This window comes from Anopheles funestus, chromosome X, assembly GCF_943734845.2.
Source record: "Anopheles funestus chromosome X, idAnoFuneDA-416_04, whole genome shotgun sequence".
Taxonomy (NCBI): Eukaryota; Metazoa; Arthropoda; class Insecta; order Diptera; family Culicidae; genus Anopheles; species Anopheles funestus.
Genome location: NC_064597.1, coordinates 5320347 through 5336671, shown reverse-complemented (window position 1 = coordinate 5336671; position 16325 = coordinate 5320347). Strand labels below are relative to the sequence as shown.

Below are 16325 nucleotides of genomic sequence, written 5' to 3'. Positions count from 1 at the left end.
CTAAGACTAGTCCGTTTTTTTGCGCATAGATAAAACCAACTGTGTAGCTTAATGTTTAATTTCATTGAGAACTCAATTCCCTGGTAGCTTTTACGTAAAAATTTTATTTCAGTATAAAAGGACACTTAAAAATATCCTGAATTATCTGTTTATTTTTCCTTTTTTTGCAACCGTTAATCTTTTTCTTCCGCGTGTTTTTTTCCCCTCGTTTTTATTACTCTTCGCGTTATTCTACTATGCTTGGCTGGATGTGCTTACCCGTTTTCGCTACACGTCCTAGCCCGTAGTTGTTTTGAAAAAAAACCCTCCCGCGCTGGTTGTTCGATCTGTTCGTATAATCTGTCCTGCATTTTGGGTAGGTTGAATGTGTTTTTTTTTACCGGGATGCGCCTCACTGGAAGATCTCCCATCATTTTACCAAGTAATAATAAGAATTAAAAACTATTTTCCTACTTATAGGCTACTGCCTACTATTCGCTTGCTGTATTTGCGAATATGGTGTCAGCAGATGAACCCGAGCAAGATCGCCCTCGGTCGCCGGCCGCCGTACACCCCTGGCAGGCAGCTGGTACGAGCTGTTTTCCTCTTCCCGTGATAAAGCAAAGCGTTGCAGTGCAAAGTCCCAAAAATTGAATTACACAAAAGGCATAGATAAACCTTGCCGTAAGCGGACTTCTGCCGACAAAGATCTCTGCTTCATCCAAGGATACGGATAAGTAATTGATATTTCATCATACATTTTGAGACAGAGAGAAAAACAGCTCGGGCGAGCGTACGCGTTGTCACTCTGGTTCAGTTCGCACCGATGTGCTCTCGTACATCAGGAAAAGATAATGGACGTTTTTCCTTTCCTTTCCTTTCCTGGAAGTGTTTCTCCAACAAAACAAAAAAACTCCACCTATCTTTTACACTGTGTGCCCGTTTCAGCGATTGATAAATGCTTCTCATTGATTCGTATCATCCAATATCGTTCCCTTCCGAGTTCCTGGTCCTGCTGTTTAAATAGTGTTCGAGCGAATTGTGGTTTTTGTTCCGTTTTTTTGTAAAATTCAGGTCGTCTACGTAGGAGAATGAGTTTGATATTTTGCCGCCAGGTTTGCTTCTGGGTGGGCCCAAGCCTAGTGCAGGTCGATTGAATTTTGTTTTTGTTTTTTGTTCAATGTCAGTATTGCGTACCTATTTATACGTGATAGTTGAATACTAAAGGAGTTGCATCAGAACTATCTGTGAGAGGTCGGGACACAACGAGTTTAGTACCAATGCCAGCGCTAATCCTTTATGCTTTCCGGTATGTTGCCTAAGTAGTACTGCCTCCACTCAAGTCAACGATTGGGACGTATTGCAACAGGGTAAAACTGTACAGAAATCATGTATCATGTTTTTCCGAGCTTCAATAAGTAGATTGTTAGTAGCAAGAGGGCTTTTATGCTACCCACTGTTATGCACGTTTTGTTTTTTTTGTTTTTGTTCTTATGTTTTGCCCGTTCGAATTCGTTCGATTCACAAAATTTTGTTTTTCCTTTTTCTCCATTTTTAGTTGGTTCGTTTACACACCCTTTTTCCATTATTCACATTATCGCTTCTCAGATCAGTATTATTTCTTTTGTGTATGTGTATATCTTACAAACAAAACTTGCATCACGTTGCTCTTTTGTTTTTTGTTGTTCTTAGTTTGGGTTTTGCTCAATTTCTGAGTTTTTGTTGTTCCCACCGGTTCAAAAATGGGGAAAAGATGTAATGGATGTTTTGACATTAAATTTGAGGTTACATTCGAGGGGTCCGAAAGTGAAACGAACCGCGCGTGGTGCAGTGTGTATTGGTTTGTTGTTAAAATTATGGCAAAATATACAGAGATAAAAGAGATTATCGTAATAATAAAAATAAATTTAATGATAATTATTAAAAATAGTTACAGTGCAATCGCAATTGTGTTATTAGTAGCGCCACTCAAAATAATTCGTCAAACGTGATGTAGCTGCCTCAAAGCTTTAGCCAAGGTGTGTCAGTACTTGAGCGTTGTCAGACATCTGATTTAGAGTAAAAACAGTGCAAAAGAACTACTTTGCGGAGCGTGTGATAGTTTCTATATCCTATCGAAAAAAAAAAATGAACTTAGCGTCCGCGATAGCGATAAGAGAGAAATCTATTGTGAGTGAAGATTTTGGCGGCAATCAAATATGTTGTAAATTGATTCGAAACGAAATTCCACGATGCCCGCCGGGGGATGTGTAAATTACGTTCGCGTATCCGATCGTCACCTTTAACGTCTCTTTTATAGCATCTACCAATAAGACTTATAGCAAACAACAAGTTTTATAGCGGATACTACAGAACACTAGTTAAAGGACTACGCTGACCAATTTCGAACAAGCGTGCGCGATACGGACATCCTCTCAGTGTCCTCTAAGTTAGAAACAACAAACAGAAGAGAAAAAAAACTAATGCGTTCAGCATTTGCCAAAAGTTCAAGCGATCGTATGAGCCTTTTCGAAACGGGGTTGACGTCGGAAGCAATAAGTCCACCTGACTACTATCGACTGTGTGCCGTACACTCTAGCGGTTTACCAGTCGATAGTCTTCAGTTCGAAAAGTAGGCCGACAGCCGAGGGAGTGCATATACCATCTGGTTGTCGGCACCTGCTCCGACCGGTCAATCATCGGGCGGCTGAGCACATTAATCAGGGGAGCAAGAAATTATGCGCAGGGGTATGCAACTATACCGTGATTCTCTGCCTGTGTGTAGTGCCTGGGGATGGAGCAGTCTGATGTTCGACGTTTGCACTTCTGGTAACATTCGAGCTTTTTGAGACACACTCTGTCAATCGCCTACGAGCCGTCACACATGCTGGCAGGGGAAGGGTTTAAACTTGGCTAATTGACGCTTTCATCCAGGACAGTACCTCATACAGAGGTACCTCCTCAGTGAGAGTCCTTTTGTTTTTGACAAGTGTGCGGCAAGCAGATACAATCGGCAGATAAAGGTAGACTCTGTGCATGAAAGAATGCCCGCTATGCGGGCCCTTGTACAGCGAGTCCTTAACAACCGTTGTCAAACATAAGCGGAGAGTCGTATAGTCGCTGATGGTTAATGATGATGATTATCGAAACAAGAACAACTTGCCTAAGTCTCTATTGTTCTGCACTGTTTGCTGTTGAACACATACAATGCCTAGACAGGTGCAATCAAGAGATAGTAATTCATGTTTTGTTTAAAAAAACAAACGAAAACTTGAAAGCACTTTAGAACTTTAAAAATGTGTTTAAAAAAAACTAAAACATTAACCACATCGGAAACGGAAGCGATGGATGTACATACTGATCGCCTAAAAGTGTATGGCGCTATACCGGTATCGGTTTGTGTCGATCTGGTGTGAGTGTATGTATATGTGTGTGTGTGTTTCTGAGCGTTTTTCTTCCTTTAGCCGTGCTAATCTATCAACATCTTCGTGTCCTTCTATCGCTAGCGTACATTGTCGTCCGTTGAGTCACCCTCAGTCCGTACTTAAGCTTACTTAGTTCTAATATCGTGCATCCCGATCGCTGTTGTCGACGTCGTCGCCATACTGTCTACCGACCTTCGTGTCTACCCATTCGTTTTGCTGGCGACGGACGTGTAGCGACGGGCGTACTGTTTCAGCTCTAACCCGGTCCCAGTTCTCCGACGTATCCGCTCATCTTCTTCTGGCCGCTGCCACGGCAATCATCTGTTGCAGCATCGGCTCAGGACTGCAGGCCTTCGGTTCACACTGCATCTGACCGTCTCCGCCACACCTGATGGAAGGGGGGAAGAATTCATCAATTCAATATGTCTCTCGGTATATGTCTCTAGGTCACTCATATCTCAGAGCCTAACGATACTTACGTGCATCTCATGCAAGGGCCGGAAGCGGACGCAACCGTTTCACCGACGTTGTACGGCTTGCCCTGAATCTGGCAGCCGCGCTTTTGCACATGTCCCTTGTAGGCGTGCGACAGGAAGTGTGGCGGCAGCGTGGTCGTTGTGGTGGTCGTGCTGGTCGTCACGTTTAAAACGGTTGCCATCGAAACTGGACATTCGTACCGCGGACAGCAGAAACCGGCTATCGGCTCTTCGTTGCAGCCGCTAATTGGCGGTGGGCAAGACTGTTGGAGGCAGATAATATCACTGCGGAAGCAGAAGCAGAAATCGCACGGATCGTCGCGCGGTATCTGTTGGGCGGAAACGTACAGCTTGCCACCGTAGCGGCAAGTGCCGGGACCAAATGCGGCCGGATCTTCCTCTTCGCCGTAGTCATCCTCGTAGGAGGACGGTGGGTAGTGTGGTGGCATATGGCCGTAGCCGGTGTCGTAGTGCTGGCCCGGTGCTCCATACGATGGTCCGACAGTTTCCGGTTGTTGGGTGGGTTTCGCTGGGGCGCTACTATCATCAGGCAGTCCCGTAAACTCTGGTTCCTGTACCTTTTGCTGGTCGTCCTCTTCATCGTCGGAGAAGGTTGGCTTAACGGCAGCTTGCTGCTCGTCACTGTCATCGGCTGCTGGCTGCTGTGGTTTCTGTGGGAGTTCTTCGTCCTGCACAGGTGCTACTGGCTTCTCGTCCACCTTCTCGTCCAGCCTATCGTCCAGCTTATCGTCCTGTCCGAAGACTGGAGCAACCGTGGATTGCGAAATATCATCCTGAGCTGGGGTTGATGTCGATACCTCACGTACAGGCTCTTCTGCCTTGGAATCTGACGGCTGAGATGTGGTAATTGCCGGGGACGCACTTGTCACCTCAGTTACTTCATCCTGCGAAACCTCCGGTGCAAGAGTGTGTTCCTTTTCCTCATCCTGATTCAAAACGGTGGTACTAGTTGGTTGACTAGCATCTTCCGCTGGTTGAGTGATGGCGGTGGTGTTGCTGTAAGGTACTGGGGCTGCAGATGATACTGGTGCTACAGTGGATACTGGTACTACAGTTGATACTGGTGCTGCAGTTGATACTGGTTCATCTTCCTGTCGCACAGTGGTTTGCTGCTCGGTCACCTGCGAGTCCGACATCGGCGCCAGCGTTGTGTACACCTCAGCTTTAGGAGTAACTTCCTCCGATGTTTTATCTTTCGGCGATGTACTCGTTACATCCGATGTCGTGGCAGCTTTCACTGGCGTAACTGTCGTCGTCAATGTCACCGGTGTATCTTCCTCCTCTGATGAGTCGTCATCCGCGTTCAGATCGTCTGTTTGTGGTTGTTCCACTTCGTCCTGTTCTTCCTCTGAGGTAGTTGCAGCCTCCACCGGATCAGCTGGCTTGATCGTGGTCGCTGCAGGTGATTGTACTTTATCGTCGCTTTCTGGTACACTGGCACCTACGGTTTCGCTCGTTTGTTCCGGCTCTTGTTTATCGATTGGACGGTATCCTTCACTGGTTTCATCATGTTCAGGTTCCTGTGGTGCAGCGACCGTAGTTGACGTCGAACTTTCCTCCTCGCGGACTGGTTTCGGTGTTACGGTCGTTATTGGGCCATCGTCATCCTCCTCCTGGGAATCATCGTCATCGACGGGCCCTCTAGCAGTTACCGACACAACCGATGGAACGTTCTCATCCTGTGAGTCAGCCTCGGGTCTTCCCGATTCATCGAATGGTGCATTCGATGTTTCATCTGTAGACACGCTCTCGTCAGATTCCGTCTCTGCAGGCTTCTTATCTGGCGCATCATATGTTGCATTTGGCTGTTCGGGCGTAGCGAATGTGGTTGAGTGTGCAACCGCGTCTCGATCATCATCATCATCGAACTCAGGCTCTGCTAGCGGATGTTCCTGATGTTTGTCGACAGCATTAAAATCGAATTCAGTAGCTCGAACCGTAGTAACCTGGACCTCTTGCTCGGTCGATACACCCATTTTCTCCGCTTCCGTGCTTAACGACTCTGGAAGCTTATCTTCGTCCAACGGCAAACTTGTGGTCGTCTGTTTGTCTTTCTCTTCTGTAGCTTGCGCTGTGGTCGGACTGGCAACCGTCTGCTGCTCTTGCTCGAAATCTACGTCATCTTCTAATGGAGCGGGTTGTTCAGAACCTGGTGCTGGTTTGGCGGTAACGTCCGATTCCGGCTCTGGCTGCTGTTTCTTATCTTGAATCGTATGTGGCGCCAAGGTCGTCTGTGTCAGGTCATCTTGCTGATCGTCGTCCACCTTTTGGTCTTCTTCAGAATCCTTCTGGGTAGCTTCGGTAACAGAACTACTATCGTCATCCTCTTTAGTAACAGATTCTGCTGAAGTGCTCAATTCTTCCGATGTGTCAGCTGCCGTTTGAACCACTGGTACTTTCGTTACTGTTTCCTTTTGCTCATCCTCATCCTCGTCACTGGTATCAGCATCATCATTTTCGATAGCACCAAAGTCTGGTTTTTCCGTTTTCTCATCCTCTTTAACAACGTCCTGCAAAGGTGCAAGTGTGGTAGACTGTTCCGTTATTACCTTTTGTGTCGGTTTAACATCCACAGTTGCTGTGGTGGTTTGCACTTCATCGTAGGAAACAGTAGCTTTCGTTGTAGCGTCATCTTCGTCTGATTCGACTTGATCGTCAGATTGCGACACTTGATCTTTTTCCGTTTCGCCTTCATTCTGGCTGTCGAGATCCTGAGACACTCGTGGTGTTGTGGCTGCTGGCACATCTTCTTCCTTATCATCCAGATGGATTTGCTCATTATCTTCTTCCTCCTCCGATTGTTCTTCATCATGCGTCGGAATTCTTGGAGTAGTCTGTTTGTCCTGGTCTTGTTCATCAGGTTTGTCCTGTTCGTGTTCATCGTGGGCAGCGATGGGTGACACGGTAGTAACCTTTTGCTCCTCATCCTGTGCACTATCTGCTGCCACAGCACGGGTCGTTGTTGGATGTACGGTTTCCAAATCTGGTAGTGTATCAACTGTATCATCATCTTCCTTTTCGTCCTGTTCCGGTTCAATTGCTGGTTTCGCGTCAAATGCTTCACTAGGGCGAGTTGTCGTCGTTGGTTGTTCTTGTTCATCGTCAGTCTTTTCGGGCGCATTCGTTGTAACATAAGACTTCTCTGTGGTAGATTGAGGCTTGGTGTCCTGTTTATGACCTACAGTTGTTAGTTCCGGTGTATGTTTGGTGGGTGCGACTGTTTGCTGTTCATTTTCTTCAATATCGTCGTACACTGGTGTCTCGTCTGGCTTTTTAATCGGTGTAGCGATCTGATGAACATCCGCTACGATTTCGTTACTTTCCTCTGAATCATCGTGCGTGATCTGTTCACGATCCTGTTCCGGCTTCAATGGTGCAACGGTGGTTGGCGTAACTGTTACATGATCACTGTGCATAGTGGTACTCTGTCCAATATCGTCGTGTTCCTTAATTTGATCCACAGGTTCAAGTGGTACCGTTTCCTGAGGAATTTCCACTGGTAATGGCATTGCTACGTGCTGTTCCGAGTCATCCAGCGATGGCTTGAAGATAGGCTCTTCCGGCTCATCGTCGTCGTCCTGCGGGAAATTGAATCCACCATCCTGTTCTGGACTGATAAGGTTGTCATCGTCTGTTTCCTCCCTGTCTGCTGTTTGAGGTTTCACTGCATCCTGAGTAGGTTTGATGTCGTCAATCGTCGGTTTGACTGCACCCTGAGGTGGAATCTTTTCGTCTAGCGTCGGTTTTACGATCGGTTCATCTTCATCATCATCAACGCGGAAGATGAGTGAATCATCACTGGCAGATTGTACAGTTGTCTTCTGCGTAACAGTCGCTTCTGTCGTTTTGCGGATATCTTCACGATCTTCATCCGTAGCTTTCTGTACAGTTACCGAAACAGGGACGTCCGATTCCTTCTCAGTAACGAGAGCTGGAGCAGTGGTAGAGGTTTGTTCTTCATCTGCAATTGTGGTTAGTTTTGGTCCCGCTTCTTGCACAGAAGGTGTCGTTTGTTCAACATCTATCACTGATTTTGAAGTGCTCGGTGCAGTAGGCTCTACATTCTCAATTTCGTCCTTTTGCTCTTCGCTAGCACTTTCACCACTTTCGAGCTCATTGTCCAGGGCTGCAGTTGGCGTTGTTGTTGCTTGCTGCACGAGATCTTCCTCTCGGTCTGTACTGATGGTTGGAACACTCGTCGATTCGACCGCTTTGAGTTGGGTTTCGGTCATTGTTTCCCGTTCCGTATCAATGTCAGAGGCTCGAGTTGTAGTTGCTTCCGGCGCACGAATGTCTTCACCGTCCGCGACTGCCGATGGTTTATCGTCATCTTCAACTGTGCTAGAACTGTCGTCACTCTCTATATCGTTGATATATTGCTCTGTTGGTTTATGTTCCGTTGCGTCTTCTACCGCTGGCTCTACAGGGCGAATCGTCGTTTGCATTGGACGCTCTTGTTCATCATCTCGGTCGACCTCTCCTGCTATTGCTGGGTGAGTCGTTGTTGAATCGTGTTCCGGTTCGCGAACACTTTCCTGTTCGTCATCTGCATGGATTTCGTGTTGCTGGTTGCTGTCGTCTTCCGCTTCGTCAGCAGCAGGAGATGTAGTAATGCCTTGTTCATTGTCCATTACCACACCGCTAGTAGTAACTTCGACTTGGACAACTTCATGCTGCACCGAGCTGCTCTCGACCTTTTCTTTGATCGGCACAGCTGTGGTTTCACTTTCCACTGTTAATGTTTTTGTCGTTGTTGAATGCGTTTCTTCGTCCTGCACGTGCGTTACTTCCTGCTCATCTTGCTCTGCTTCTGGGCCGCGTTCGGCAAAATCACCCAACGTGGTCGATTCTTCCTTCTGCTCGGTGGTGGACACATCAGCTGATGGAGTGGTATCGGTCGGAATATGCTGTCCTTGCTTATGCAATCCTGTTGAGTGTTTTGTAACGGTCTCACTCACGGTGTCGACCAGCGGAGGTAAGTTGGTTGGCGCAGCCGTGCTCAAGATAATGTTATCATCATAGTTCGCCGTCGTTGGACGATTACCAGCAAAATAGTTAATATTCATATTCAGGAAAGGTTCGTTCGGACGCAATGGTTTAAACACCTCATCATCCAAATCGAATCCAGCGCTATCACTTTCCGCCTCCGATGGTTGACTGGACTCATCATCCTCCTCGTCTGTGGAGGTGAACTGTGAATCGGAAACAGGTGCCTTTGTCGATGATTCGGACGATTCCGCACTTACATCAGCGGACAGTTGCTCCTCGTCACTTTCGGCATCGCTTTCCGTCGAAGCTTCAGTCGATTCCACTGATACGGAACTTGCCGTGGAGGTAGTTTCCTTCGGGCAGACGTACGTGGGACAGCACTCACCGGACAGTGTCGATTTCGGCGTACAATCATCCCTCGGAGCCGCCTTGCAACGTACCATTTCGCAGTGCACGATACTGTTGGAGCAGTGGCACGCCACCTGACATTTACCACTCGGTGGTACGCTAGCACCATTCTCGTATGTGACACCGTCTATTAGACAATCACCTTCGCCTGGAATCGATTCCGGGAAAAGCTTGTCGGGACTAATCACATGCTGGTCCTCTTCAGGCTTATCCTCGACTGGGGTTGCGTGCGTTTGTACTTCAGCTTGAGCAGGTGTCACATGCTCCTGTTCTTCGCCACTTTGATCATCTTCCTCGCTATGTTGGTCGTGCTCAACCTCATGATCCTGTTCCTTATCGTAGCCTAGTTCATTCTCTTCGTTCGTTGGCTGCCCAACCTTTTGTTCGTCCTGCTCCAGTGGAATGATTGTGTTCATTTCAACCGGCTCTTCCATGTCCGCGCCAGGCTGTATATGAGTCTGTTCCTGCTCCTGTGCATCGTCCTCCTTACGGTCACCAAACGTAGGTGCATGCTCGGTCGTCATCGAGTCGGACAATACGTGCGAGTCTGCCTCTAATGGCATGTTGGGCAAAATCTCATCCTTGGGCGGTTCCGGTGTCTGTTCGATCGCCAACGGTTCATCTGAGGTGGTTGGTATTGGTGGCAGCTCGGTTACTACAACTGCTGGTGGCAACTCTACGAAGTCTTGCTCCGGCTGATCATCGGCCTTCTGGGCAGCTTCCTTCTTCTCGGTGCTAACCTCTGGTTTGTCTTGCTCTGGTTTCACGGCTTCGCTCGATGGCACGTGCGCGTGTGTTTCCGGCTCAGTAGATAGTTCATCACGTTCCGGACGAGTTGTCGTGGTGCTGAATTCTTCGGTTTCTTCTTGCTTCTCTTGACTATCGTCTTCCTTCTGTTCTTCGCGTTCATCCGACGATACAGCATCATCGTGTTCTGGCTGATGTTGCACCACATTTGTCTCCGTTGCTTCGTCGTGATGTTCATGGATCTCATTCTCCTTTTCGTCCGCATCCGCTAGTGGTACAAACTGTGGTGGAACTGGCGTCGTCATCACAGATTCGGTAATATCCTCGTCATTCCGAGCTGTCGTCGGTTCGTTTGACGCTGCAATCACATCAAGCGCTGGTTTGGGCGTGCTAGTTGCCTCCTCATCATCCTCCTCAGCTGATACCTGATCAGCTTCTGGCGCCTCCGGTGCAATCTTAGTGGGTGCAATGGTCGTTCCAGAAATGTCACTCGGAACTTCGGCATCGTCATGAGTCTCCGTGGACGTTTCGTCTTGTACTGCCTCAGTCACATGCGATAGTGCGTCCGGTCGTGTTGTAGTCACCGCAGCAGCATCAAAGGTGGCATCCACGGTAGTAGTTTCCTCCTTCTTATGCGGTACTTCGTGTCCGGGGATGTGATCACTTGCAATATCGAGCTCTTCACTGTCGGATGGCTGTGCCGTAGTCGCAACTCGCTGTTCATCGTCGACCTTCTCTGGCACCTGTTCATCATCCTCTTCGTGGCTATCGTCCGTCTGGACGTCCTCGAACTGTGGTGCCACATGTTCCTGCTGTTGTTGCTCGTCGTCCTCATCATCATCAGCCGGCACTACATCCGGAACCTTCTGTCCCATGGGTGCCATTGTTGTGCTACTTTCCTGCGTGGCCTGAGTGGTCTGAGTCGGTACCGATTCCTGTTCAGATTTTGTAGATTTCTTATCGTCATACTGCTGCTGATCTTCGTCCTTCTCCTGTGCATCATCAGCATCGTCATCGGCCGGTGTTGGAATACTGGGCACGGTGGTCGTCAGCATGGCGGCAGCACTACCATCGCAGATGTATTTGTCTGGACAGCATTGTCCTACGGCCGGTGGCAGTGCGGTACAGTTCTTGCCTTCATTCTCCAGAGGAGTGCCACACTCCTGTACGGCGCACACGATGTCACCGCGCATGCAGTAGCAGTGCTCGCACGGTTTGTCCGTCATGATCAGCGCACCATCCGCGTACGTTTCGCCGTTGTGTACACAATCCGTCGATACCGATGGCGATACCGTCGTGGTGAGGATGAATCCAGGTGTTGGGCGCACCGTTGTAGTGCTTTCGTCATCCAACATCGGGGTCGAATCTTTATCGTGATCTGTAATGTAATGTCGTAATCGTGATCAAACATTTATCCCACTAATCTATACACTAATGTGGCGAAGTATGCTTACCGCAATCGTATTTCACTGGACAGCAGACACCCTTGTTGTAGATCGGTTGGCAACCGTCGATGTGCAGTGTACACTCCTGCATCACACAGGTCGTCATGTTGCGGATACAGTAACACAGCTCACAAGGTTTTTGTGGATTTGATGGCACCTGCAGCAAAAGGGGGGGAGGGGGAACGTTAGCTTACCGTTTCATCGGTAACAGCACTCTTCCTATTTCTGCACTTACTTGAGCTCCTTCCGGATAGAAGCGTCCATTGATCGAGCAACCGTACTGATCGGGCGCACCGACCTCACTGGATGAGGTGGCACCGAGGGCGGGATTTGCCGTCGTCTGATGATCGAGCAGCTGCACTTCTACCTCCGGGCAGGTGATGACCGGACAGCACTGGTCTTCCCGCTTCTCAATCGTGCAGTCCTGCCCGATCGCCTTCGTGAACGGGCAGACGCGCAGATAGCACATCAGCATGCGATCGTGACATGTGCAGTTCAGGCAGGGTTCGTTCGTCATGATACGGTCGCCCTCGCCGTAATGATTGTAGTTGTAGTAGCATCCAGTCGATTCGCCGTAGTTTTCCAATTCTGTCTGATCACTTTCATACATCGGGGCTGTGGTGAGGAAAAAATAGTATTTGATGTTTTTTTTATACCATTTCGATACTTTCTCATGCTCATGTAAAATGCTACATCAAGTACTCATTTTTTTATATTATGGACCTGTGCTATAAAGCTATCTTTAGGCTACTTTTTACACACATAGCTCAAAACTGATTCGTACCACAAAATAGAGTTCCGGAAGTGGGAATGCTCATTTGCTGTTTTCACACCGTCCGCCTATTCACACAACTCCGAAAACAATGGCGGAATGAACTACTAATCATAAACTTCAAGAAATTTAGCGTCCGTTGTGACTAAGCGATACATTTATAAGCTTAGAAAATTGTCCTCGGACGAAGAAACTTTACCAGTTTGTAAAGCAAAAAAAAAACAAACAGATCTAGTGTACATCAATCTCACGCTAAGATGACTGAAATAACCTCTGAATTATATGCCACGGTTTATGTTCGACCTACAGGCACAGTAGCCTTGCTAGTGGGTGTTGAATTAAATGTTTATTTTTTTCTCTCTCTTTTAAGTCACTCTGAACTGTTGAATATGCCATTATATTGTCTCCACCTTTTTGCGGCTATTTTCTGTGGATACAGTGCAAAACTGTGCCACAACAATGCATCGCTTTTCCGCTGTCGGTCCAGTTGAAGACATGCCTTGACGTATAGTTTCACGCTGATTCGTTACACTGCCGGAAGTGTGCAGAAGGTAAATGGTAACCTGCAAAATATTGCCTTATGACAGTAAGCAATAATGAGTATCTTATACAGACACCTTCGCCAACTTCATTTAGGAGTGGCTCAATTTATAGGTTTTAAGTACTTTAACGAGATCACTATGTTCGCCATCAATCAAAACATTGTTCGACTGTAGTCAGTGCAGCGGTTGGCGATCGAGATATAGACTACGGTACCGGGACACCACCCCAATCAACGGTTGTCTTCCGCAATAGTTCAAGGGAAAACTCTCCCTTATATTTCCGATACTCGACCTTCTTCGAGCCGGTGCGATGTGTGCGATTGCTGATGACAGATAGGTTGGTGGTGGTACGTGATATCTTTGTTCCGAAATCGGATTGACGGTTTGTTTATACACTTTCTTCCCTGATTTCTGCAACTGCTTGTGTACATACAGGCAGACGCAATCATCCAAACGAACCGTACATTCTATAAATATTAATACACAATCATGTTATGTGGTCGACACGTAAAAGCACGCTCCCTTTTATTATTTTGCCTCGTTCCGTTTGCCATTGAAGCAGGATTCGCATTACAAGTTAGGGCAGCCAAGACGTTCTGTGCGTTGTCAACTGTCAAGTGATTGCGGAAACGTCCAACTTTGTGATACGGAAGTAGAGTTGGGGTAAGTTGGTTGTAAAACAAAATTGGGCTAATACATATATATGGGGCATACACCTATATCATATCCCATTGGTAGTGATTTTATTTGATATCCTGACAATTTGTTTGGAGATATGAAGAAATCTTGGGGAATAAAGAATATAATGTTGGAAGATGTGGAAATGGAATGGAAGTTAAGATTTTGGTCACAATCTTCTTTATTTGTTAAATAGGTCAATTTAGTGTCAACCAAACAAAGAAATACTGCTGTTATACTACTATCAAGTGAAAGTCTGGTATTTCTATTAAATCTGACATATGGGCTAGCAAACACCCTCACTGAAGAACTGTCCATACACCCCTACCTCAGTAATGAATAATGAAGAGACCGGCTCTGCCTATTCCCCGAAGATTTTGGAGAACATGATTTATTTCGATAATTAACCTGCATGTCCGTTTTGTCTGTTTTGCACATCTGTCACATAATTCGATCGGGATGCAATCGGATAAGAAATCGATTGTCGGATCATTTGCGAATATTGGACATTGCGAAGTATTGCAAAAATTCCAACAAAAATCTTGAATGTTTTGCATTTGTTTTGCTTAATATTGAGATAAAATGGTTTTTGGTGTAATGTTCGCTATATATTATCAAACTAGACTTTATTCCTCTTAAGTCTTCTTGAGGATAAACGCAATGTCTTGGGTAAACTGGAATTTTAAAATTAAAGGACATTATGTTGAAGTTATTAAATATGTTCCATATTTACATATTCCATGTCTGAAGCTGTTAAATATGTTCCAAAGAAGGACTTCTAGTAAAAGAAAAGGGATAGCTTGCAGCGTCCAATATGTGAGAGACAACTTACGCCACGTATCCAGCGGGAAGACCTATTTCCTATGCTACTGTGTGTTGTTTTGATGAGCTAATCTATATGTACGTTTATGTGAAATTTTAGACTCAAAAGGGTCTAACAGATTCATTAAGAAATCAGGAAAATTGGAGAGAAAATTAGACCGATGCCTGCATTAGGGGAGAATAGGACATCTCCCGTCCTATCTCCTGAAGGCAACACATTCGCAAAAACGGGAAGAGGGTTCTCCCTTGGATTAAGTTTATTTAACACCTTCAGACGAACGTTACAGACAAACAAGGCAACAAGGCATCCGCAAATCGCCCACACGTAAACCAACACGGGCTTGATTGTGTGTTTTTGGGAAGCGTGGTGTGTCGAGATGAAGTTTTTGATAATTATAATTGACTGTGAGATTTGGTAAAAGCAGCCAGATACTTGACCGTCCGGTGGGTTGGTTGCATTATTTTCGGGGACCCATTTATCATTTGTGCCGATTTTATCGTATTGACACGTGGTACACAGAACCATTGTCTGGGTTTATAATTGTGTCCGATCCGAGCAAATCCGCATCCGCAGTGTGGAAACAAATTACACCAAAGGGTGGGGAGATCGGCGTATGCTTACGGTGTGACTAGATTTCACATTCTTCCTCTTGCTTCCGATGTTGTTTGCGGTGACCTGGTCGTGCCCGGTACCGTTATGAAAATATTCGATTCCCGCTCAAAAAGCACCCTCCTGCTCAGTATTCTCAGAGCATCTTGCAACCGATTGTCATGGCCTGGCTCATTACGGTTGGCAAACACACGCACACGTGGCCATGGAAAGGGTGACTAGCAATCAAGCGAAAAACAAAATAATAAAGGAAACCACACGTCCAGAGAAGCTGAGATGCGGATAGCCGTAAGTTTTTGTGTTTTTCTCTCTGTTTACGTACCCACAAGCCTACCTTTTGCCCTTCCGAGTCAGCACATCGGGGGGGGGGAGTTGAAGGAAGAAAAAAAAAACATAACAGACAAGAAATTGAACAACTTGTCTAGCTAATTGCACACGGCCACAAGACGCCTGTCCAAAAATAATGCACGACGTGAGGATTACTCATGAGTATAACCTCCCAACAAAAAAAAAAACAAGTGACGAACGACACATTCATTACTCCTCGTGTCATTTGTCATCGAATGCTGGATAAGCGCTTTTTCTATAGCGAGGGGAATGAATTGGAAGGATCTCCTGTGATTGCTGCTAGAGCGATACGTCTAGAAGACACATTCTGTATAGCAGTAAGTAAATAATCTTCTCCAAAGGTTGCTCTTCTCTTAGTCAGTAATCGAACGATTTGTTTAGTTCTTCATGTGATTAGATGCGAAATATCCATAGTCACTGGATGTCTATCCCTGGTTTTTTTCTTGCTGTTCTTGAACGTTCTACGTTCAGGGACACAGTTGATAGGGGGAAAAAAGTATTTTGAGGTTTGTTTATTATTATTAGCTATTTCTTCTACAATACCTTGCTATATAGTAGGTAGAGTTTGTAATCACACCGTTTGTTACTTACCGCTGTTAGACGCTGGTACCAGAGTTAATGCTATTGCTATTATTAAATAAACCATCGTGTGGTGGTCGAGCCCAAACAGGCCCGAACTCCTGATAATCATCCTGAGCGTTGAACTGTGATGTTTGCTTGTCTTCGTATAAGATGATCGTTGGTACCTAGTCAAAAGAAGAAGAATTGAAGAAAAAAAACAAAATAATTAGTTATGTACAATGTAAACATCTTGGTCTTCAAGGTTATCAAGTTTACAGTATATTTCTTGATTTTATAATATATTTATTTAATTTTATTATTAGTTCCAAACAAGAAACAAACATAAAAGTGGGTTTTTGTTCTTTTCTCTTTTTTTTGGGAAAACGCCTTAGGGTTTTTGTTTTGCGCAAGGTGACGAACCCACACTGTCGTGGATAGCGTGAGAGTGAAAAAGTGGCACACAGCGTTTATTTTGAAATAAGCTTCCTCTAATCCAGGGAATTGAACGATCCCGCTTTCTCTG

At 46.1% G+C, this 16325-nt stretch overlaps 1 protein-coding gene and 1 long non-coding RNA gene across 3 annotated transcripts in view; one reads left to right on the top strand and one right to left on the bottom strand.

Annotated features, from left to right (window-relative positions):
* The window catches only part of LOC125773800 (uncharacterized), an 83735-nt gene that overhangs the window by 3105 nt on the left and 64305 nt on the right, over positions 1–16325 (top strand). The window lies entirely within an intron of this gene.
* LOC125772268 (mucin-17) overlaps positions 2185–16325 on the bottom strand; it is a 35494-nt gene continuing 21353 nt past the window's right edge. For both annotated transcript variants that reach the window (XM_049443795.1, XM_049443805.1), the window contains exons 3-7: positions 15833–15987; positions 11705–12084; positions 11479–11626; positions 3863–11402; positions 2185–3771 (exon numbers count right to left, since the gene is read on the bottom strand). In XM_049443795.1, coding sequence (XP_049299752.1) covers positions 3672–3771; positions 3863–11402; positions 11479–11626; positions 11705–12084; positions 15833–15932 — 8268 coding nt within the window. In that variant the 5' untranslated portion in view covers positions 15933–15987 and the 3' untranslated portion in view covers positions 2185–3671. The remainder of the gene's footprint in view (positions 3772–3862; positions 11403–11478; positions 11627–11704; positions 12085–15832; positions 15988–16325) is intronic.